The 25928-nt window shown below is 40.1% G+C and overlaps 1 protein-coding gene across 1 annotated transcript in view; it reads right to left on the bottom strand.

The window, feature by feature from the left end:
- The window catches only part of STARD9 (StAR related lipid transfer domain containing 9), a gene marked incomplete at its 5' end in the record, with an annotated part of 105425 nt that overhangs the window by 12787 nt on the left and 66710 nt on the right, over positions 1 to 25928 (bottom strand). The window contains 5 exons of the mRNA XM_083355843.1: positions 411 to 591; positions 1734 to 1931; positions 3072 to 12797; positions 18203 to 18674; positions 20922 to 21115. Of these exons, the coding sequence (XP_083211969.1) occupies positions 411 to 591; positions 1734 to 1931; positions 3072 to 12797; positions 18203 to 18674; positions 20922 to 21115 (10771 nt within the window). The remainder of the gene's footprint in view (positions 1 to 410; positions 592 to 1733; positions 1932 to 3071; positions 12798 to 18202; positions 18675 to 20921; positions 21116 to 25928) is intronic.

Genomic DNA, 25928 nt, shown 5'->3' with positions numbered 1-25928 from the left:
AGACCTCCAAGGTCCCTTCCAGCTCTATTCTATTCTAAGATGATGTCTTCTAAATGGTATTGTCTTCTAAGAATCATAGCTGGATGCAAATGTTAAATAATTGAAATCTTCAAAAAAATTTAATGATTTACAAAACCCCATTTGGATTAAAATTGGTGCATTCTTTCCTCTTCTTTCAATTTTCTCTAGTAATGGAGCTACCTCAAATTTAGAACATAAATTAAGACAGATGTGAGTGTCTATTTTTAAAGTGACTTGCAAACAGTATTTCACACATTCAGCTACAAAGGATTCTGTCACCTAATGCACAAAAACGTTGGTACATTATGTATCTTCAGACAAGCCCAGATCATGAGACCCAGCCTTAAATTAACACACAGTAAACTAGCCAAAATAATTTGAACACTTGCCTTCTGCAGCTGAGAATATATTTGTTCTCGAATGCGCTTCTTTTCTTGCTCAGCTCTTTCCCGGAGCTTGTCCCTCGCTCGTGCAATTTCAGTTTTAGTTTCTTCTTGTGCTCTCTGATATTCTCGAAGCAGCTGTTCAATCTCCGAAGGACGCTGGATCCTCATTTTTGGTTCCTGAACCCTTAAAAATGTCATTATGGTATTCTGTGTATTGATTGGTAAGTCACATTGCAAGCTTTTACGACACTGTATGAATGCTTTTAAAAATAAAGAAATAATTCTGTCTCTTAGGGATGAGAATTAATTTTGAACTTAGGAAAGAATTAAAACAGGAACTATTATCAGTCTAAATCAGGGGTGTCAAACTCAATTTCAGTGCCTATGGGGGCCTGGGCAGGAGTGGGACAGATCTGGGGGTCTCTGGCAGAAGGAGGGTCTCTGGGCCAGGGCCAAGGCAGTGGGGGCCGTTCCCTCACTGTTTCCAGGATGGCTTCGCGGGCCACATGGAACCACTTCGCGGGCCGGATATGGCCCCCGGGCCTTGTGTTTGACATGTCTGGTCTAAATTGACAATCATCATTACAGGATAAAGACTGCTTCACTGATGATTGGGAAGCTGCAAGCAGAGGGCCAGCCCTTTCATGAAGTGCTCTGGCTAACATCCTGAGCAGTCTTTCCTAGAAGGGCAGTGGCAGGGCCACAATCTGGATGTGGACAGAGGCTTGTGGCAGCATGCAGTCCAGGTACTCAGCAGGCTGCACTTCCCATCCTGGGAGGTGGAAAGGCACCTGCCAAGGAGGCCAGCCCTAATTATGAGCTCCATCGTTTCACCACACCTTGGGCCCAGACTGGGACAATGTTTCTTCTGGAGGGGGAGGGGGGAAGTGTCTCTTCCTCTCCCTGCTTGGTCTGAATTGCCGCATGACAGTGATTCCCCTCATTATGAGTTGCCCCTGTCCCTGCGTTCCTATTGGCCAGCATATTAGGGGCTGATGTTTCTTCTGATGGTGCACCAAATTGTCCCTGTGTCTAGTTGGTCAGGGCAACTTGTTCCCTGCCAACCCGGTCATGCTCAATCAGCTGTGCCGACCCATCTCTCCCTTCCTGGCTATGCCCACCCACCTGGGACAACCAGAACACGCTGAGTCATCTGTGGCAAGTCTTCCGCGCCGACCCAGCATGCCCACTCATCCATGTCAACCAGCCTCGCTCATCCATTTACACAAACCCTGTCGCACCCACGCTTCTGTTCATACCCATCCACACCAACCTGGCTGTGGTGAGTTGTTCCAGGCCCTTCTAATTGGCCCTGGGTCACCCTACCTTGTATTTTCTACAATATCTCGTCTCAGTTGCTGGAGGTATTCACGGCGTCGGCTGGGCAGATCTATTTCTCTCTGGTTACTGTCCAGGGTTTGCAAAAAACTCAGATGCTTTTGTGGACTAAGACTGCGACTCCTTCTGAAGCACTGAAGTCTCTCTTCTCTCTGTTTCCTTAAAATTTCAATTGATTTCTTGTGCCTATTATGGGAAAGGGGAAAAAGGTATTTAAAAATAAAATAAGTTGTATTTTTTAAAAACATTAACAATTTTACAAGACTGATAGAAAGGGGAAGGTAACATATCAGATGGAAGGAATGTAACCTTATTTAGTATGAAGGTTGAACCTAAGGCTGAAATAAACTTGCTATGTTTAGTATACATTATTTCCAGGTTAGGATGCCTTGGGCTGCAACCCCTTTGATGAAGTGTGTTATGGCTATAAAATACTTCCAGTATTTATTCTGGAATCTATAATCCCTAATTTACCAGAGATAAGGATAACTCAGAATCCCCTGCCATTGTCTTACTCTAACTGCTAGGTTGGAGGTTACTCAGTAGTATTCAGGTGCCAAGTAGTATTTGAACATGTTCTGATATTATACTTCAGGTTTTTCCCCTTTCCTCCCCTTCCCTCTTCTCCCTTCCCCATCATTGGTTGTTAGTAAGAAATTAGTAATATCATTGTATTAAGTTCATAAATGTTTATGCCTTTTAATAATAGCTGTGAGTCTGAAAAGATATTACTCCTTCTGATTTATGGTTCTTGGAAAAATTCATTACACATTATCAAGAGGGAAAGCTCTTGGGAAGATATGATTAACAGCAGCTGCTCAAATTTCAAAATATCTACTTCTGTTTTGCAATATTTTATTTTTCTTCCATTGATGGTGGTACAGGTAGTCTTCGACTTACAACCATTTGTTTAGTGAATATTCAAAGTTAAAACAGCATTGAAAAATGTTGACTTATGACTGCTTTTCACACTTACAACTGTTGCAGCATCCCCATGGTCACATGTTTAAAATTCAGACACTTGGCAACTGACTCATATTTATGACCATGGCAGTGTTCCAAGGTCTTGTGTTCACCTTTTGCAACTTCCTGACAACCAAAGTCAATGGGAAAGCCAGATTCACTTAAAACCGTGTTATTAATTTAACAACTGTAGTGATTAACAACTGTCTCAAGAAAGGTCATAAAATGGGACAAAATCCCTTTAAAAACTGCTCTGCTTAGCAACAGAATTTTTTGGCACAATTGTGCTTGTAAGTCAGGGACTACCTTTATGTCAAACACTTGCTGTATTTAGCTAATGTGTAATGTGGAGAAAATAATTACCTTTCATAAAGCTGCTGTTTTATGGGCACTGCTGTCAATTCCTCACCCACTACGTTCTGAAGAATCCTCAGTTGTGCATCAGTTTCACCAATCCCATAGGTCAGCTTTGCTTCCGTGAGTTCCACAGTAAGAGGCTGCTGACTCATATCTAAATGTATTCCAGACATAACCTGGGCACGCTCTCTTCTTAGTCTCTCAATCTCTCTTGCTCTCCTTTCGCTAAGTAGAGATCTCTCTTCTATTTCGGTTGTTCTTTTGTTAACTGATTTCCCTTCTGTCTGGCTGTGGATATCACTAGCACTCAGTGTCAGGCTAGTTAAGGAAGAGTGAGGAGCTCCCTTCACACCACACCAATTGCTGAATTTATTGTGCATGGGCAGGTCACGAAGACTGTAACTTCGATGTCTGTGGGCTTTTACTAAAGATGTATTCCCATTTAGCAAGATTTCAGTATTACATACACTATCAATATCAGATCCTGTTTTTGTATCATCGTCGTCATCATCATCATCTTCAACATCATCTTGCAGGTCACTCATTTCTGACCTGTGAAAACAACCAGTCTTCTCATTTCTCCAGATCTGAGGGCACGGTTGAGAAGAATCAGGAACACATTCATGAGTTTCTTCAGATTTTACACATGAAGAGGTATTATGCTCATTTAAAGATTTTGGTGAAGACTTATTAGATGGTGAACATTCTGAATTTCTAATGGAGTTTCCACTTTTAATTTCTCCCGAGAGGTTTTTTGCCCTTCTCATGGCTTGTGTCTGATGAAATGAATGTTCTGCAGGAAGGGTTTCTCCATGATCATCCATTACATATTCCCCGGGGCTAGAAAGTTCTAAAGTACTGCTTGAGTGATAAAGTCTTTCAGTGTGAACTGCAGTATGTGTGTCAATGGTAAATCTTTGCTTTTGTTTTTTGGAAAGCACTTTGGTCGTGTTTTTATCCAAGCCATTTCCAGACCTTTTATGAACATCCTTCCTCTCTGTAGGTGGGGTAGACTCACTGTCCACCTCAGCATGTGAACAAGTATCAAGACATGATTCCCAAGAACACCTATTATACTGTAGATCTGAATCTTTTTTCTTAAAACCAGTTCCTGAATTTTCAGTACTTTTCTCCTCTTTCCCAGCAGATGGTTTGGAAGAAGTAGTTGAAATCTCTGATGTATTTTGTTGGTTGATTGGACTTGCACTTAGTATCAAAATTGGGGAAGAAGCTCTGTCAACTAGGAAGTTGTTTTTACAATACGGTTCCCTTGTTTCTGAAATGCTAGTTTTATCAATAGGATTCTTATCTTGAAAATAACAGTTGGGAGACAGAGAGATACAAGAAGCAGGATTACTAACAGCAGTAGCTGAAGACTTAAGTCTAGAATTATATAATGGGGAGGCAGTTGGGTATACTTTGGGACTATTGAATGCAGGTGATGATGAAATAGTCAATGGTGCTTTAGGCACTTCTGAGGAAGAACTGGAATGTATACCTAAGGTAGATTGAGGCAAATAATAATGTTCTTGAGTATCAACATCATGACTTCTTATGTCAGGCATACTCAGCAATTTCCTTCCTTTAGTTTTTGATGTTCTTTCCTTAGGTAGATTTATAGTATCTGGATGTACTAGCTTCACAATAACATTTACTTCCTGAGATTTCATTAGGTCAGTTTGCATATTAGCAATAATTTGTCTGTCCTCAATCGTATTTCGAGGATGTCCTAACATGTCAGTTTGAATGCCTATGTCTTCTGTTGTCTGAGTATGGCGATCCAACATGCTAAAGCTTGTTCTCTGTTCAACTGCTTTATGGTAACTTGGTTCATTGTCCTTTATCGTTTGAAAGGACAAATTTCCAAGCAGTTCAGAAGTGTTGTGAAGAAGCTGTGAGAGATGCATGGAAAGGTTCTGCACACTTGACCAAGAAGAAGGTTCTTGGAATGAACTCTTGCTTGGCTCAGGTTTTTTTGCAGGTAGGTCTGTATAGCTTCTGCGATGCCTCTTCTGCCTCTTGTGCTTTGCTGGAGCTTCTGTCTGGGTTTCCTGATCACAAATAAGTATTTCTTGCTGTTTGTTATATGCTAAATTTGTTTTAGTAGGGTAGAATAGAACAATTTCATCAACTTGTGTGGAAGTATTTTCAGACTGTTGAGTGCATCTCATATCTGGAAGAACATTTTCACAACCGGAAATGCATTTTTCTGGTGTGTTTTCAAGTTCATCCTGAGAAATATTTGGATCATGTTTGCCATTTCCATCAGAATGTGTAGATTCAAAACTTTCTCTTGCAACATCCCACCTGTGGAGATCTTCTGTACTACTAAGGGTGCTGGACAACATTCTTGCATTAGCATATGAACTGAGGTGAGAATGGAATGGAGAATTTTGAGAATTCAAGCCATTATCCACACTAGAACATCTCATAACAGTTTGATTATCCAAACTCAGTGGAGGAGGATTGCTGGAAACGTCACTTGCACTTCCAAACACATATTGCTTCCAACCCATCTTGCAACATTCATCTTGCTGCCATGTGTGTATGTAAGGGTTTATATCACTTGAATTAAAGTGCATAGAATCATTATTCTCTTTATCTAGTTCATTTGCTGCCTCCAATTGATATCTCAGTTCTTTATTTTTGTTTATATAACCATGCAGTGGAGTAATGCTACTTGAGTATTTGCTTGCTTCTATATCTGTAGGATTATCAGTAGAGTAAGCAACAGCTTTTAGGCAAAGAACAGGAGGTGAATCTGAAGAAGGGATATCTTGAGATTGTTCTTTATAGTCTCCTTGGGCTTCAGTAGATTTCTTTTGAAATTTGGGTTTATAATTAATTGCAACATTCTCTGTCTTTAATTTTGATAAGCTTTTAGCACTGCACATGTCATCCTCAGTTGGAGAGGGAGGCTCAATGCTCATATTTAATTCCTGTAATGACTTAGAAGCCAGATGCACAGAAAAGTCTACTTCAGAAGTTTCTGAAGCACATTCAACAACAGAAGTAGCAATCACTGGTGCTGATAAGCTATGACTTTGCAAGTCTGACCACTCTCGATCTTTTTTCATTCTCTTTGCATTCTGTGAAGTGGAATTGTTATTTTTATTCTTATGTATGGCTGGTGCAGGTTCTTCTTGCAAAGTTAAACAGTCATTTATTGACAAATATCTGGAAGGAATTCTGTCATGTTTTCTTGAACTGTTTAGTTGGTCTGATGTCAAAATCTCTCTCTCAGCCTTCACCATCTTCAATGCAGTTGTATGAGAGTTACCTATTTCTGTAGTGGAAATATTTATTGCATCCACATTGCTATTTAAATATAGTGTACTCTGCTCTCTTTCTAAAACAAGATTTGTATTTAAATTGTGGTATAAAGTTTTGTCACTATCTTTTAAGCATTCTTTTTGTGGTAAAACAATATTCCGAGGTTCCTGACAATCAGTTACATCATGGCATTTTTTCTCAGACTTCAAATTATGTATTCCATTGCAATCTAAAATTGAGTTTCTTTGACAACTAGATAATGGCAGACATTCATTTCCTTCTGCAAGAAAATGAATTGTTTCTGAAGCACACAATGGTGGGTTAAGGATTTCAGAATCTTCACATTGGCTTTCCTGCATCTGACTGGCAGTAATTGAAGGACAGTTTAATGGAGAAGGGTTTAAAGCAGCAGGTATCAAAGTCTCACTGAGACTTGTGTTGCTTTTAAGAGACGTTTCTGAAGATGAGGAACAACTCTCTGGCAAATCCTGGTGACAAATCGAGTTATGTTCTTGGAGTTGAAAAGTAGCTGACAAACTGGAAGCCAAAAGAGAATCGTGCTGTGAGCTGGTAGATGAAGTACACGTAGAACATGTGGAACACTCTTGGGACTTTGGGGGGCTAACATTTTTAGATAAAATACAAGCTGAAAAATCTCTCATAGAACATTTAGGTGTTGTTGTTTCATGACTGCTTCTTTCATTAAAACATTGAGGGGTAAGCAAGTTTTTTTCTGGTAGTTTGGTTTCTGTTCTAGTCGTGTAATTGTCAGACCGTAAAGAGGCATTTTCTTGGTCACAGATACATTCAGGGAAATCATTTTGACTTTGTTTTTTATTTTGATAGATCTCTTCAATGCGACCACCATGTCCATCATTTTTGCTGTCTTGCTGATATAAAGCATAATCCTCTGCACTTGATACAGGAAGATCAGACCCTTCGGAGTTAAGAAACTTACTCTCCTCAAAATAAAGATCATCTGTAGCTAGTGTATTCAAGTGTCTAGCAGAGTAGCCAGAAATATAAGAATTCATATTACATCCGGAACCAAAGTCGTCCATACAATGAGTATTTTCCCATATGAATTTGTCAGAATTTCTTGAAAGAGTCTCACCGACTTCAGAGGTTGCTACAGTGTTATCTTCTATAGAGAAATCATGAGACGTTCTGCGTGCACGACTTTCTGTGGTTTCTGTTTGAGATCCCCCAAATTGATTACATTTTTCAATATTGGTTTTCCATTCACTTTCAATGCACTTGGAAGTAAGGCATTTATTTTCCTGATTATATTGCACTAATGAGTCCACCTCTTTCTGGCTGACACTATTCTCAAAACAATCTTGAAAAGAATATGTCATTTCTTCTATCTCATCTTTGAATACTGAAGTGGGGAATATTTTTTCAGAAACTATTAAGCCCAATGTAGCACTTTCTTTCTGAGGTATATTGAATGAATTTAACAACTGTTCAGACTCTTCATGAAAGTTGCCTACACTGTGACTTACAGAAGAATCCAACCTTTTGTGAGGGAAAACATTGTTTTGTGTGTTGTCAACAGAAGCATAATCTAATGATTTATGGCATTCCATAAATTTGGAATATGTGCCCTGTTTATTAGGACTCTGCTCAGATGCAGAATAATTTAAAGTTTTATTTAGCATTAAATCATCTACAGATTTAGCCATTTCCTCTTTGTCAACAGAAGATAGTGTTCCAGCTTTCCCATTACTCTTTATTTGTACTTCATTGCAGACATTATTGCTCAATGGTAGTGTTGGATCATTTGCTGTATTAGGATCACTGTTCCGATTTTCTCCATATTTAATTTCTGTTTGTAACAAAGGACATGGTGTGGGATCATCGGAAAATCTTTCAACGGTAATTGATGTTAAACCATAATCTTGATTTATATTTTCTGGTGCAGTTCTTTGGTTAACTGGCATCAAATTATCAACAGTATCAGCATCATTCCTTGAAAACATGTGAGGTAGCAATCCTTTTTGTTTGGATACTTCATTTAAAGATGCATCATTATCTGAACAACGGTAACTACATATGTTTGCTGGTAAAACTTGATCTTGGAAGATATCCTGTTTTGGATTTCCATTATTTTCTTTAAAACACTCCCCTTCCTTTTCTGCTTTGAAAGTATGCATGGTTTGTGCCTTAATGGTTTGAGACAGAGCCTCAGGTATACATACTTGTCCTGGACTTATCAGATGTACTGGCTCATTTTCTTTAGGAAGGCAGCGCCTTGGTGTAGACTTATAAGCATCAAGACTGTTTTCAACAAACTTATCACAATGTTCTGAAATAGAATTCTGAGAATAATGTGGGGAAGATTGAGGTGCATTAATGCTTTCAACATCACTAACTTGTTTGAACTCTTTTTTAATTCCACACCATTCAGTGACACCTTTATTATCCCCTAAATTAGCACTAGCGTTATTTTCTTTCAGTATTTCCCTCACATGATTCCAAAGATTTGCTGATCCTTTCTCAACATGTGTTTCAATACTATTAATACATATGTCAAGTAAATCAAGTTCATCATTTTGTTCTTCCAATTTAGAAGCAGTGAAGTATATTTCCGGTATTTCAGCAGTATCGTATTTTGTTCCATCACCGTTGCCACAATAAATAAAACATGGAGTCTGATTTTTTTGCAGCAAGGAAGTATTTTCAGCAAGTAGTAACTCAGTTAATTTTGAATTTGCACATTCCTCATTTTTTCTTCCCTCCCTTTGTTCTTTATCTACTCCATCAGAATAGTTTATTTCCTCATCAGCTTTATCTTCCTGAATAGCTTCAGGACATTCTGTTAAGCCTTCTTTTGAAAAGATCTCACTATATATATTTTTATCTTCTTTACTGTAGCTTAAATTAGTATCTTGCCTATACTTCATGGTTACTGCAGTCTCTGATGGTTCGGAACCATGGATATTTTCTGTACAGGTATCGTTTTTAATTAGTTGGTCAAACGCGTCAGAAAACTCTACTGTGCTTTTAGAACTTTCTTTTATATCCTCAGGAAAAAAAAGTTTTTTTCCTTTTTCTTGGACTTCATTATGATTAGTAGTAGGTATGTGGATATTACTCTCATACCTCATTGCTAGCTCTGACTCATACAGATCTTCTTCACTAGAATCAGTGAGCTGTATTTTATCTTCATCTTCTACTGCTGCAACTACAGAATGGTTTGGGCAACATTTCTCATTACCATTGTTGGGTCTCTGAATCAAATTAGAGACTTCAGAGTTTTGCCTAGTTTCTAATGCTTCAAGGGTACAGTAATTGTGTAAACGTTTATGTTGACTAAGTTTCATTTCTAACATGTCACATTCCAGCTCACTGATACTAATTACTAGCTTATTGAGTTCTTCAGAGTTTATGGCTGTACTATTGCATTCGGTCTGATCTCCCTCTGACATTCTAGGGATTCTTCTTTCAACAGACTCTTTTAGATTGTTGGACATTTTATTGGTATACAGACAGAAATTTTGGGAAGCTGTGACTGATAAAATTCCATCTTCCCCCAAATTTCTTCTAGAGTCATTTCCAGAGTCATTTCTGGATAGACCAGAATGGAGTCCTCCTCCCAAGCAAACATTCTTATTAAATGAATAATTCAACTCTGGAGCGTCTTTTTGCTCTTTTATTGCAGGTGTGCAACAACTTGTGTTTTTTTCAAAGTGAATGGAGTTATTATACACAAGATGATTAGCTATCTCTGGGTGTTTCTGATCTGGAGGATTGCTATTATTTTCCATAAAAGAAGATCTCATCTGACAAACTTCCTTAATCCTAGGTATGTTTTCATAACATATATCTGAGCTGAACTGCGGAGTGAATTTTTCACTTATTTCACAAGAACAATCAAGTGAAGTGTTAGTTTTTTTCTCACTTCCATCTGCATTGGAATGTACTGATTTGTCAATCACAAAATCCACAGATGAAGGTGTTTTTTGTTTGGAAACAGAATTTATGTTACATTTGTTCTCCTCACTGCTGTTCTCCATCATATTTTGAGCACTAAAACTTGAGAAAGCTTTCTGGCTCACGTTTGTTCCAGAATAATCAACTTTTATGCTTGAAGAGGAACCATTCATTAAACCTTTTGTCTGAAATTCAAATTTATTTTCTGAATCCCATTCTTCAGCTCGAGGTACTTCTTCCACTTCTCTAAATGAGGGAACCTCTAAAGCAGATTCCCTCAGGACATCCCTGCACTCTTGCATGCTGTCTTTTTCAGGTTCAGAGGTCTGCGTTAATATTGCAAACTGGTCACTGGAGTGAAGGGCCACCTTATCTATGTGGTTTAACTCAACTATTTTTGAGTCTCTTGTGTTACTACCAGAATCAGAACTGGCATCTCCCTTTTCAATTGTTCTAAAGAGACATTCTTCAAAATCAGTGTTTATATAAATTTCTTCTTTCTGTAAAATAGGAGCATTTGGGACAAATGTTAAGAGGTTGTTTTTAAAATCTTGATCTCTGGAAACCTCAGAATAAGGTGATGAAACAGACTCTGAGGTTGGTTTCAAACAGCTGGATGTTTCTTCCCATTCACTGGCGGATCTTGCTTCAGATAAGCTATTTAGCTGTTGACAATTAGATGTGGGTAAAGAGGCATGCTCACTGTAACATGGTTTTGTAGGAAATGTGGAAACATGACCAAATGATGAATTTTTGCTTAAAAAAGAAAATGATGTGTCTTCTGGTGCTTCTACTTCAAGTTGTTTCCTTGTTTCTGGTAAAGGTACTGATGGTGCTGTAGATGAAATTAGCCTTTCAATCTTATTTGGCTCATGAGAAATCTGATGGGGTTTTTTATAGCAAGTAACAAATGATAATTCAGCAGCTGATTGTCTTACATCATCCCTCTTCATCCAGTAGCTTGATTTATTAGCAGGGTACATCTGAGGAACCCAAAATTCTGAACGGTCTTGAGATGAAGGAACAGTTATTATAGGTCTATTCTTTTGATTTTTCAAATTGTTGGACAGCCAAGCATCTGTCAAAACTGGAAGATTTTCACCATCAGTGTGTGACACTTGATCTGCTGAGCCACCTTGACCTGAGAAACTGATTTTCATCTTGTTCAGTGTCTGATCACAAACCGTACTAAACTGTGAGCTGACACCTAGATAAAAAGAACTTGCATTGAGACTCAATGCACTACTTTCACTACAGATCTCAAGCTTGTTCTGTGGGTCACTCACAACAGAGTCTGACCTTGGGTTTTGCAACTTCCAAAAAACTTCTGCTGGCACTTCATCGTAAGAGTCTCGTTTAGATTCATCTGCCAGATCTGACACCTCATCAGCATCACCTAAGCTATCCAGAGAAAAGCTTCTCGCATTGATAGTCAGATCGCCTGATGTGGATGTGCTTGTTAACTGTAAGAGAGATTGACGATTCTCGTCTTTGCAGAACTTAATAGGTTCTTGATGTACTTCAGGAGAATCGTTCATATTTTGGCTTTCGGAATTGTTTTCTTTTTCTGTAAGTGAATCTTGTGACATTTGGCTGTCACCACTTTCTGAATCCTCTAATTCCACAGTGTCTATTTGAGCTGATTCTTCCAGGTGACTCAATTGTCCTGTCAAGACTTCTGAAGTGGCACACGAAAGGGAATCCACAGAATAATTACTATCTGTGTCAGAAAACTCAATATCCTCACCTTCTTGCCAGCTGATCAGTGGATCAGGGATTGTTTTGGAGATTCTATCATTCAGCATTTCAGCACTATGCCATCTTCTTTTTCCATAACAAAGCGATACGTAACTATTTAGATTATTAAGGCTTCTTGCCGATGGTGCCACCCTTAAGAATTCATGCTTTTCTAATGGATGTTTGTCCAGTGAAACCTTTTTAAAGTTCTTTGGAGTTTGGGTCCATTGTTGAAGATATGGTTTGCCATATATTGATGATTTTTTAAGTTTCTTCACAGAATTTCCAGGAAATGAACTTTGGTTCTTTTTTCTTTTATCCACCTGAAATTTTCTATTGGCTTCCTGAGCTGCATTCTTTTCTAAGTGTTGAATTAATTCTCCTAGTTGTTTAATTTCAGACCCTTCCTTCTTAGTTTCAGGCTCATGCTTTTCCTTAAAATTTTCAGAACAGGCCTTCGATATCTGGGCCTTAGATCTGGTTGGTCTTAAGCTACTATCTGATCTGTCCATTGTTTGCTTATGTTTACTAAGATAAATGACTTCTGTATTATTATAGTTATTTTCCACTATTCCTTTATTTCTGAAATAGATATCCTGTTTTTTGATTATCTGTTTCTGGGCTAAGAACGATCCATCTTCTTCATGAGTATTTCTTCTGGAATGTTCTTGGACTGCTCTGGGAAAGTATTCTGCAGATGGAGATTTCCTTGGTGGATTGATTATGGAGCATGTGTAGTTATGTGCTGAGGTAGATAACGGAGAAGGATCGCTCTTCAAGAAAATACTGTAGGAAAAAGACAACAATTTGAGAATAAGTTTCCCATACTTTCCTATGAATTCGTAAGGCAACTACACCACTAGAGACATTTATACAGGAACTAAGAGACTGCTCCATGAATGGACAGATTGAGACAAGAGACCAGGGGGACCTATGTTAACACTTTATAGTACAACTTCATCTTCTAACTAAAAAGAGTATGTATATATGTAAATTAAATTAATAATATGGCACTTTTCCTCATTCCCATATTCAATTTCTTATCCCCAAACAATCTGTCTGAAGAAAAAAAGAATTCCAGGAGAAGGGCTCATTTTAGTTATTGGAACCAACAAGAAATTTTAGAAGCTCTCAAGACTATAGTTTGCCTGACTAGGCAATCTTAACACATTATGGGTTGATTTATGAAGCCTAGAGGATTTCTGATGTTGAATTGATGCTTTTACATTGAAAAATGTCACCCCTAACTTCATATTATATTATTTGAGGTTTTCATTTTGTTTCGTTTAATAGTATTTGCAACCACTGATAGAATTTTTACTTACCACACTATTTGGCACTTATTACATAAGTCTTTCTAGATTATTCATTTCAGAAAACACTGAAGTAAAAAAAATGAAATATAGAATTCTGTATAATTAGAATCAAAAAAGGAGGGATCTTTCATATGAAAGCACAATTTGTCCCAGAATATATGTGAGGATTTTTTCACTAGACAAACTTTTCTCATTTCATACATTACCCTTTGTTAATCACATACAAATAACCCATAATTTATTTAAAGCCTTTATATTGGCTTAAAGAATGCCTACTTTTAAGTACTGGCTGTCACTTTTAAAACCCTAGATGGTATGGGGACAGGTTATTTGTGGGAATGCCTGATGGCCACTGCTTGTCCCACCTGATCAGACTAAGGAGCTTTCTCCAGGTCCCATCAGTGCAGCAACGTCATTTGTTGGACCCTAAGAAATCTGCTTTCTCTGTCATGATGTCTGTCTCGTGGAACAGCCTCCCCATTGAGATATGGACATCCTGGTTGGCCTTCCAGAAGGTCATGAAGATGTGGCCAGAGGTTAATGGAACGCTAATGTTGGTGGCTCCAATAAATTTGTATGGAGATTTTATCAGGAAGCTCCCATAGCTTTCTTTTAATAGTTTGTGAACTATTTTTTTGTTTTTATCTCTGTTCACTAAACAGAGTACTTTGTTAATATAGATGGGATGGGGGAGGCATGAAATAAATAAAATAAGGATACTGAATAGTGAAGATTTAGAGAAAGCCTATAAAACCTTAAAGCTACACCATACAGCTAGAAACAAATGCTTTTAAAAATACCATATCATATTAACATTTGCAATTTTTTTTATTACACTGATGAGATTATGTGTACTTCAATGCAATATGCTCTAAGTAGGATTACTTTTAAAGTCTGTCAGGAAACGTCATATGTTGCACAAAAAAGCATGGTATTTACTGGTTGGGGGATTGTGCTAATGCTGAGATAGCTATTTCCTGCTTTAAATTCTCCCACTAACTGAGATCAGACATATGTTGATAGGAGTCAGGGCTTTTGATTATACATTCTTCCCTTACAACTTTGTCTCAACAGAGTTTTATCTAGTCATACACATTTTCTCTCCAATAAAATATATAAAGGATTTTAGGATTCTTTTAAAAGGTACGGGGAGTCGTTGGTTAATAACGGCCATTGGGATCAGAATTTCTGTTGTTAAGCAATGTGGTTGCTTTCATCTCTAGACAAAATGGCAGCACACTAATCTAATGAAAATAACAAAAATAATCACACTTAATGATGGTAACCTTGGCATTCCCCCTTCCCATCATTAAACGAGGATTGCAAGTCATTGAGCAAGGCCCAGGTGCCTTGCAAGAAGACCAGCAAGCATGGGCTTCCAGTTTTGCACAGCAGCCAAGAGGGATTGTGGGGCACCGTACCCTACAGATGAATTCCTCCTGTTAGGGGACAGTAAATGGGCCTAAATTCGCCCCAGAGAGGTGACGAAGAAGGAGAGGTGTCCTGTCGACTGCAGAGAGATAGCGGTTGATTTGATCAGTCTGAGAAAAGCCTTCCAGAAATCAGCAGGAGAACGGCTAGCTTCACTCCAGAGTCTAGCCCAAGCTACAAGCAGCCGAAGCCCAAAAGCACTATTTTAAGCTGGATCATAAACAACGTGCTTGGAACTGGGTAAGAATATTGATTCTCTCTCTTCTACTTGATAATTGATTTCCTGGGGGGGGGAACCAAGAAGCAAAAATCCTCCAAAAGTGAGAAGTAGGGAGACTCTGGCCCCACTCTCCCACAGACGAAAGTGGCAAATTAAACTTTTATGGGGGACAGAAATGTATTGAAATGAAATGAATATAAGACTAAAATCCGGATAAGTTTGGAATTGGTGGAAATAGTTAAGATTTTCTTATCAAAGACTATTGATAAAAACAGAAGAAAGTAACTGCTTGTTTTGAAACTGAAAAACTGGTGCTGACATCTAGTGGTAGAGGAAAATGTACAACTATAGTTGCTCTGATACAGGAATTGGCAGGAAGCCCAGAAAAAGATAACTTGTTTCTTTGACCTTCAATGTGTTAGCCAAACAGAGAACAGAAAAGAAAACATTTTGGGCTACCTACAAAGTGAGAATCATAAACCTTAGAGAGAAAAAATTGACCTTCCTGAACTATAAAAAAAATGACCTTCCTGAACTGTGACTCTAAGCTGTTCGCAGAAAAAGGAAAGCTTTGATTTTTTGTTATTATGGAACATCAGAGATCTGCAGAAAGAACATATCAAGAAAAAACAAATACTTTCCAGGAGGAAATGTATGCCATGTTACAACTAATTCAAATGACAATGATTTAAACCACGAGGAAATTAAAAGCAACTTTGAAAATATAAATGAACACAATTTCAATTTAACCTCACAACAAAAAACTCTCAGAAAATAAAAATAGAGAGGGATCAGATAAATCAGACAACTGAATACAAACCAAAGGAAAAAGATTTAAAGATGGAACTCATGAACTGAAGGAATTATGACTTAACCCAGGTGGAGAAAACTTGCTGGAAATATTGGACATGTAAAAGATAACTTCAAGATTGCAAAATAAGTCTGAGGACAAGAAAAAAGATTCGACAAAATGAATTATAGAGCTAACAGGAGAAATACGAGAACTTGAGAGACAAAAAGTGACAAGAGAAATTAAGAGTGAAAGAAAACGATTTTCAATGAAAACAAATGGGTAAAACCTTTCCACAAAAACACTTTACTTGACTTGTCTCTTGCATCTACAACAACATCTATAGGACTACAGGAAGACTTTTTGGTTCAGCGGAGTATACTAATTAGGAAAGAGGTTTGGAAAAAAAAGGCTAAAGTTAGAATCAAGAAATAAGATGTGGAATTTATCAGATGGAATATCTGAAGATTAAACACTTGTTTGAATATGGTTAAAGAAATAGAAAAATTCTGGATATAAATGAATTTTAGGTTTAAGAGGGATGGGCCCTTCAAGTAACATAGTATTTTTTATGATATGAGAAATATAAAAATGTTGGGATGGTTAATATGAGGGAAATGTAATGATATCAATGTATTTTAGCTTAAGAAGGATATGTTTTTCAAGCAGTAAAGTATTTCCTTCCTTTTCTCTCTCTCTCTCTTTTTCTTCTTTTTAAGATATGAGAAATGTAAAACTATTGGGATGGCTTGTATGAGGAAAAAGACTTATATACTTAAGTGTAATTAACTTTGAGAAAATCTTAACGGAAAAGAATGTCTTGAACATTGAGGGGAAAACAAATCTAAATAACTTTGAAAACAGGATCTAAATGTTTATTTAGAAAAGAAGCCTTATATTGATGTTGTTGTTACTTGTATAAATACTAGAAAAATGCTTATATTCAATTTTTAGTTATCAAAATACTAAGAAATGTACTAATTTAAGGTTGGTAAAAGAATATTATTGGAAGAAGAAAAAATCAAGGAAAGCTACTATGCAGATTACGGAATTATAGAAATTAATTGCTATTGATTGTTTTTAAATATAAACCCAGACAACATGTTGTTTACCAAATATTAAGTTTACTATGTTAAAAAAACAATAAAATATTGGGGGGGAAAGGCCAGCAAGCATGTAAAGTTCAATGTAGCACAAGAGTTGTAGGACTGGAGGTGGCGTCTGAATGGTGGGGAAGGGCCCGCAAATGGCCCATGAGATGTAGCGCTAGTGCAGCAGGACCAGCTGTGACTGCTGCCAAGTAAGGGAAAGTGTGCAAGTGGCCCACAAGATCTAGACAGCATAAATACTCCCAGGTTGGGGTGGTTGTTGCCGATTGAGGGAGAACATGCAAGTGGCCTGTGAGGTATGTGAGGTAGGGTTAAGAGTGGTAAGGGAGAGTCCACGAGATTGAAGCATGGTAGAGTACTTTTCTAAGCTAATAGACCTTGTTATAGAGCTGATGGTAGAGGTACCTCAGCTTTTGGTGCTGAGAGACTTCAATTTCCATGCTCTATAAAGGTTGTATGAAGCATCAAGAATTCATGGCCAACATGGCAACCATGGGTTTACTCAGATTTCACTTCTGAGCAGTTGATCTGATATTAGAGGATGTTAGGCTTAATTCTTTCCTGTGATGAGGTTTATTGCTCCTGATCACCTGCACAGGTGGTAGAACTGATTAGGATGGTTTTGCCTAATAAACTAAGATAGATTTCTCCAAGTTCCTATGGATTTTCCCAGCAACCTGGCAGAAGATTCCACTGATTCCTAATTAAAATCTGGAACAGAGAGGTAGCCAGAATCTTAACTGAGATTGCCTCAAGAGGCCTTTTTGTATTCATGGATTGGGCAATATTCTCGGTTTACTGAGAAGCTCTTGGAAAGAAAATGACTGTGATGCTAGGAGTATATTGCAAGAATACAGGACTGAACCACTGTTGACACAGATTACAGTTTATCTTTCAACATACAAATGCAACTTCGCTGTGTTTGTGGAATGTGCCTCAACAGCATTTCTTAGGGTAATCTACCCATTTTTAGTGGGCAAAAGGCAAGTGAATAGTCCCACCTGGGACACCATTTCAAGGCTATAACAACTCAAATTCATTCTGGCATGCACTCTGCATGGGTGAGGTTAGAGGAGGTAAATGAAGTAGTGTCTTGTGATGTTATCTAGGATTTGTTTTAGCCTATTGATTCCACAAAAGTAGAAAAAGTGATGTGTGTGATATGCTCTGAAATGTGTGAGATAGATCCATGCCCTACCTGGATTCCAGAAAAGTCTAAGCCTATGAATCAGAGAGGTAGTCAATGCCTTGCCAGGGCATTTACATTCACCACTTACTATATGCATTCACACATATATTAAAAGCTAAGTATAAATATTATTTACCTGAATTGTGGTGACTGAGGTTTTAAGCAAGTCTTCCTTTGGCATTGCAAAGGTTCTGGGTTTGGGTTTGATCTTGGCCATGAATGTTTGCAACTTGAAGACTTAATGCTGGTATCTTGACTCAAGAACTGCAGAGATATCGCACTGTTTTTGCTGACCCAGCAAGTAGTTTCTAACCATTCCAGGTTTTTCTTTGCTTCTAACAATTTCTGCTTCTTCACAATCCTTTCCAAATGCAGTTTAAGCTTCTTCTGACTCAAATGCCTTTCCGCTTTCTTCAAAGTGTATTTTCGTAAAAGTTCTAGCTGCACTAATTTCTTCTTGTTCTGCTCTGTCAAGGAAGGGCGAATATCCAATTCTGATTCATGCTGAACTCCAGCTTCAGCGCATGACTTGACCTCGGTCTGCACAGCAGACTCCCGCTGCTCCTGACTAGCCAAATGTTTCTTTTCATTAATGAGCCACTGCTGGTCTAGGAACAAACAAATAAATGCAAAAATTAAGAAGAGCTCTTTTTTATCATCTTCCTTATTATCAACAGATAGGATCTATTTAGGAGTTAATATAACATTAAATTACTTCTGTGTTGATTTTATCTAGGAAAAGTGTCAATTTTCTGCAGGAAAACAACAGCGTTTTAAACGCTAACAAATACTATAGGCCCGTGGTGGTGAACCTATGGCACGCATGCCACAAGTGGTACGCAGAGCCCTCTTTGTGGGCACGCGCGCCATCGTCACAGTCCTAGGCCTTCAGCTGGGTTTTATAAAACCTTTTTGCTTTAGGCCTCCGCCGCTGTGTGCAAAAAAAAAAAAAGTTCAATCAATCAATTTCAACTTCTTGCGGAAAAAAAAAAGATCTCGCAAAGTTGGAATTTATTGAACTTTTTAGTCCCACCCAGTCTGCCGTTATCACTGCAGTCATGCCCACCTAATGGGCCATGCCCCCCCAATTGGCCACACCCACCCAATTGGCCACACTTACCCAATGGGCCACACCCACCCGGCACTCGACGATACATAAGTGGGTTTTGGGTTGCAGTTTGGGCACTCGGTCTCTAAAAGGTTCACCATCTCTGCTATAGGCTGTTATGTCTTCATGATCTTTTTCTTACAACAGCATTGTATATTTCATGCATTTGATTTTTTTCCCCATTTCATTTCATTTTAAGAAATCGGATAAAGCCAGGCAATTGCATTATCCTTGAGATTCAGATGGCCCTAACACTATTAGTTGTTTTTTTTTAAAAAAAAAGCCTTGAAGACCTCAGGCATTGGGGCCAAGCTGGTAATGAAGCCCTTATGGTTTTTTTTATTGAGATATCATATTTTAGGGGCTATGGCTATACTTTGTGATACTCCCTGTGTTTTTATGGATTTTGTATTGTGAGCTGCTTAGAGTCATGTGGCTGAGGTGAGCAGTAAATTCAAACAGTTTTTGAAGTAGAAGCTAACATATTTAAAGCATAATGATCCTCAATATTCTTTTTAAATAAGAATAAGACTGAATAGGATGCTACAAGATTGAATGTACTTATGGACGGTTGATTCTACCAATGTCAACAGAGATGTTATGGCCATGCTTCCTCACTGACAGCAGCTATAATGGACACTGTAGAAGAATGGGTGTTTGCCCACTGTAGAAGAATGGGTGTTTAAAGTTTCGAATCTTGCAGAAATGTCTAAGATTTCTGCTTATCTGAAGGATCATTCACAGGAAAGATATATTTCAGTTTGGAGGAGATGGATAAATTATATTCAAAACAAATATGGGACCAAAAAGTACCATTTAGCTTATGAGTAGATTTTAGTGGTATATTGTTATTGGTACGTTGTTTGTAGTTATGTTAAAAGAGAGTTAAAGCGCATTATGAATTTGGTTAATTGTATATTATGCATAATTTTTATTTAGAATATGATTATTGTAACTATAATCCTGTATTTAGCTCTGGGAAGTGGGCGGGAAGTGGGTGGGTTTGGGGTGGGAGGGATTTGGGGATATATTGTAAAATTTTGTTTTTGTAAAACTCTTTAATTAAAAAATAATATGTTGAATCATTCCCTAGATGATTTACAAAAAACAAAATAACAGAGTTGGAAGGGACCTTGAAGGTCTTCTAGTTCCTCAACTAAAAATCTGTCTTCTTCCTAGTTTAATTTCATTGGTAATCCTAACCAATTTGTCCTCCTCTTCTTTGTGATATATTGGAATACTGGAAGACTGCTATCATGTATTCCTAGTCTTAATAATTCAGAAAGTGCCGGTTTGATTTCCCTCTCCCTTCAAATCTTTAGTGAAACTAGCCCACAAATAGCATGAAAATATCTAAGGGAAACAATGATGTACTTAGTGATTGCACACAGAAGTACTGTATCATTATTTTTGCTTTTGAGGTGGAAGAGTTTTCTACACTACTGACTTTTTTTGACCGAAAGATTAGGTCAAAGTATCTTGTACAACTTGATTTACAAGTTCTGCAACCAAATCCCAATTTAAAGACTAGAAATTTCTCAAGTTATTCATTTTGAGAAGGTCAAGATATATATTAATTCTTGAAAAGATCCATGCTATTAATTTAAACTCTACCCTTTTAGCAATTATGCAATAATGGTGATCAAAGGGAAAGTGAGCAAAATTAGTAACCTGATCTATGAAGCATTGGTGTTAAAAATAAGAATGTAAAATAATAAGAAAAGGTAGAAAGCTCAGCATATCATACTTTCTCTGATTTGCCGATCAATTACTGCCTGATCACGCTCCAGTTCTTGCTCAGCTTTGATTTGTCCATCCAGGATTTGCTGCTGTAATTCTTCAATATATTGTTGCTGATGTTGAATTTCCCTGCTTTGAAGAATCTCATGGTTTTTCAACTTTGGCTGGCATTCTTCATATGCAAGATCTCTCTGTTCATTGCTAGAAAATTTGAAAAATATTTTAAATAAAGAAAGAAACATGTTTCTATTCCTTTTCTATCAGATAAGCTTTTAAATCAGGAAAAATGGAAACATCTATTTGTACGATGAAAGATTTCAATATTGCTGAAGGATAGCAAAGATGATACGCTGAAACAATAAAATGCATTTGTGTATCTGAGAACACATTAGTTCATATGTGTGATGTCACAGTAGGGTCAGAATTCTCATTGGTCACATTAAACAGAAGATAAACCTCCTCCATTGTTCTAATTTTCCACTAGTCATATAATTAGTCCTACATTGTATGTGGCTCAAAACTCATTAACTACTACGTTCACCCCAAGGAAACATTTTATTACCTAATTACATTTAGAACCTAATGAATGAACAACGCTGGCACCTAAATATCTAAATATGATATTGTATTTATGTCACTCACACAAACAGTTTTATAAGGCTGGAAAAAACTAAACATCAGTATAATTATTCTTAAATCCAACTTTAATGAGAATTGCACTTCTAACATTGCATTAAATGCAAAATGTGTTATACTATGCTAAATACTAGGTGCAATTCCAATTATTGCACCTGATGGTTGTAAGCATTACAGGTAGTTTCTTCATATGAGTAAATAAATGTTCACAACATAGGTCCTCTTTTTTTGTTTTTTGTAACCCCTTGCCTCCTCTCCACAGATTGAAGAGGAAGGAGAATTTTCTTCCCTGTTTCATTCTGTTGGCTAGATGGATGAACTGATAAAATCCTTGGGGTTGAAAAACTTCACTTTTTACAAAATAGAAGGAATGATTCTTTATATGCAAGCACACTGTCTTCACATTCCTTCCTCTCAATCATCACTCTGTTTCTGAACCCCCTTCTCATTCCATCTGGCTTTTTCTGTCTTAAACCTTCTACTAGTGTTTTGAACAGGATCAGCTAAAAGCCTGAAGAACAGATGAATATAAGCTCTAGTGACAACAGTATTGAGTTTTGCTCTTTGTGCCTGGAAAAAATAAGCAAGCAAGCAAGCAATCTGTGGTGTCCGTTTGCTACAAGAGTTCATTTTATTTGCCAGGTATCTATAAACACAGATGAGTCAACACTTTCTAAAAACAGTAAGATCCTGTTTTTTAAAAAAGATAATAAATTAGTATTTTACTCCACGCTATTAATTTCTGTTCATATTTACCCCAAACTCTATTTGAAATATTAAAGTGATACTTACAGTACTGAGAACTGAAAGCAGATGACCTCGATAATATATTACAAGACTTTCCTTCTGGACAGATTAAGGTGTCACGTGAAGATCAAGCTTAAGTAGTAATTTAGCTGTAGTTGAAATGTGGCTGGGAAGAGGCCAGCATACCTAAGAGACTGTTCGCAGAATCCTGTCTGGTTTATCTTTTACCTGATATTTCTAAATTCTTATAAAGGCTTGTACTAATCAAACTGGATTCACACAAGACACTAGGCTAAAATATGACTGACCAGCTGAGTTTCATGTGATGTACAAACCCAGTTATTGTTATTAGGTTTATAGATCAATGTAAGTGGACTACTCCAAATCAAAATCATACTTTCTCCAGTTTCTTTTATAGTTCTCAAGGATTTTACATTGGCTAAAACTCTTTCTCCCTCCAAACATAAAAATGGGAAATGTAGACATATCCAAAATGTACTTACACTAAATAATGGGAGACAGGTTTTAGTAACCTTAAATGAGAAGCTTATAACATTGAAATAAATCTCAATAGTTTAGATGCAGACGTTGGATCTGAACAAATCTGAAGGGCTATGTTATTATCTTCTTTGTAGTCACCAAAACATTTGCTTATGACCAGAACAATAGGAAGGATTATGGACTTTAAGAAACATTCCTTGTCAGGACATGACAGTTTTTCTAAGCCTAACATTGTAAGCTAATATTGTGACATGAAGCAGTGGCACACAATTAATGTCATATGGGAAATTATGAGTCTTTTGCTGCAAGATGTTCCAATGATGTCAGCAAGTTCAAGTCCAAAAAATAAGTACAGTCATCAGAACAGAGAGGTCATTGCAATAAGCTGGTGGGTAAGGAAGATTGATACAGTGAAGCTGACAAAAGTCATTGTGGAATCCATTAGAACCTCTGTTGCAATAAAACCAGAGACCTAAAAAGTGTCACAGCCTGGGGTTATGTCTCTCAAACCGCAATCAGTTCTGATGTTTAAAATATAAACATGAATTTCAGTACCGTATATACTTGAGTATAAGCCGAATTTTTCAGCCCACTTTTTGGGCTGAAAAATTCCACTTCGGCTTATACTCCAGTCAACAAAAAAAACTTACCGAGGACTTGTGCGCGGCCGAGGCTTTGGTGCTTCCGGGATCGCCCGCACCTCTCCCAAGCCACCGCCGTCCGAGACCTGCCGAAGTTTGGGGAGGTTTGGGGAGGTGCGCGCGCACCTCCCCAAACTCCGCGCCTTGCCTGCCTGCTTCTTTCCGCAGCGGCAGGAGGTCTCCGTTCCTCCTGCCGACCTTTGGGGAGGTTTGGGCGCCTCCCCAAACCTCGGCAGGTCTCCGTTCCTCCGCGCAGACCTGCCGACGTTTGGGAAGGTTTGGGCGCCTCCCCAAACCTCCCCAGGTCTCCGTTCCTGTTTGGGGAGGTTTGGGCGCCTCCCCAAACCTCCCCAAACCTCGGCAGGTCTCCGTTCCTGTTTGGGGAGGTTTGGGCGCCTCCCCAAACCTCCCCAAACCTCGGCAGGTCTCCGTTCCTCCGCGCAGACCTGCCGACCTTTGGGGAGGTTTGGGCGCCTCCCCAAACGTCCCCAAACCTCGGCAGGTCTCCGTTCCTGTTTGGGGAGGTTTGGGCGCCTCCCCAAACGTCCCCAAACCTCGGCAGGTCTCCGTTCCTCCGCGCAGACCTGCCGACGTTTGGGGAGGTTTGGGCGCCTCCCCAAACGTCCCCAAACCTCGGCAGGTCTCCGTTCCTCCGCGCAGACCTGCCGACCTTTGGGGAGGTTTGGGCGCCTCCCCAAACGTCCCCAAACCTCGGCAGGTCTCCGTTCCTGTTTGGGGAGGTTTGGGCGCCTCCCCAAACGTCCCCAAACCTCGGCAGGTCTCCGTTCCTCCGCGCAGACCTGCCGACCTTTGGGGAGGTTTGGGCGCCTCCCCAAACGTCCCCAAACCTCGGAAGGTCTCCGTTCCTGTTTGGGGAGCTTTGGGCGCCTCCCCAAACCTCCCCAAAGGTCGGCAGGTCTGCGCGGAGGAACGGAGACCTGCCGAGGTTTGGGGACGTTTGGGGAGGCGCCCAAACCTCCCCAAACAGGAACGGAGACCTGCCGAGGTTTGGGGACGTTTGGGGAGGCGCCCAAACCTCCCCAAAGGTCGGCAGGTCTGCGCGGAGGAACGGAGACCTGCCAAGGTTTGGGGAGGCGCCCAAACCTCCCCAAACAGGAACGGAGACCTGCCGAGGTTTGGGGACGTTTGGGGAGGCGCCCAAACCTCCCCAAACAGGAACGGAGACCTGCCGAGGTTTGGGGACGTTTGGGGAGGCGCCCAAACCTCCCCAAAGGTCGGCAGGTCTGCGCGGAGGAACGGAGACCTGCCGAGGTTTGGGGACGTTTGGGGAGGCGCCCAAACCTCCCCAAAGGTCGGCAGGTCTGCGCGGAGGAACGGAGACCTGCCGAGGTTTGGGGAGGCGCCCAAACCTCCCCAAACAGGAACGGAGACCTGCCGAGGTTTGGGGACGTTTGGGGAGGCGCCCAAACCTCCCCAAACAGGAACGGAGACCTGCCGAGGTTTGGGGACGTTTGGGGAGGCGCCCAAACCTCCCCAAAGGTCGGCAGGTCTGCACGGAGGAACGGAGACCTGCCGAGGTTTGGGGAGGTTTGGGGAGGCGCCCAAACCTCCCCAAACAGGAACGGAGACCTGCCGAGGTTTGGGGACGTTTGGGGAGGCGCCCAAACCTCCCCAAAGGTCGGCAGGTCTGCGCGGAGGAACGGAGACCTGCCGAGGTTTGGGGACGTTTGGGGAGGCGCCCAAACCTCCCCAAACAGGAACGGAGACCTGCCGAGGTTTGGGGACGTTTGGGGAGGCGCCCAAACCTCCCCAAAGGTCGGCAGGTCTGCGCGGAGGAACGGAGACCTGCCGAGGTTTGGGGACGTTTGGGGAGGCGCCCAAACCTCCCCAAACAGGAACGGAGACCTGCCGAGGTTTGGGGACGTTTGGGGAGGCGCCCAAACATCCCCAAAGGTCGGCAGGTCTGCGCGGAGGAACGGAGACCTGCCGAGGCTTGGGGAGGTTTGGGGAGGCGCCCAAACCTCCCCAAACAGGAACGGAGACCTGCCGAGGTTTGGGGAGGCGCCCAAACCTCCCCAAACAGGAACGGAGACCTGCCGAGGTTTGGGGACGTTTGGGGAGGCGCCCAAACCTCCCCAAAGGTCGGCAGGTCTGCGCGGAGGAACGGAGACCTGCCGAGGTTTGGGGACGTTTGGGGAGGCGCCCAAACCTCCCCAAACAGGAACGGAGACCTGCCGAGGTTTGGGGACGTTTGGGGAGGCGCCCAAACCTCCCCAAAGGTCGGCAGGTCTGCGCGGAGGAACGGAGACCTGCCGAGGTTTGGGGAGGTTTGGGGAGGCGCCCAAACCTCCCCAAAGGTCGGCAGGAGGAACGGAGACCTGCCGAGGTTTGGGGAGGTTTGGGGAGGCGCCCAAACCTCCCCAAAGGTCGGCAGGAGGAACGGAGACCTGCCGACGAGCCGCGGCTACACAGGGTATTCCTGTGTATTCAGGCTTGCAAAATGGCGGATCGAGCCTCTGCTGGCGGCA

This window comes from Vipera ursinii (genome assembly GCF_947247035.1).
Source record: "Vipera ursinii genome assembly, chromosome: 1".
NCBI lineage: Eukaryota > Metazoa > Chordata > Lepidosauria > Squamata > Viperidae > Vipera > Vipera ursinii.
This window is presented reverse-complemented; position numbering and strand designations above follow the sequence as displayed.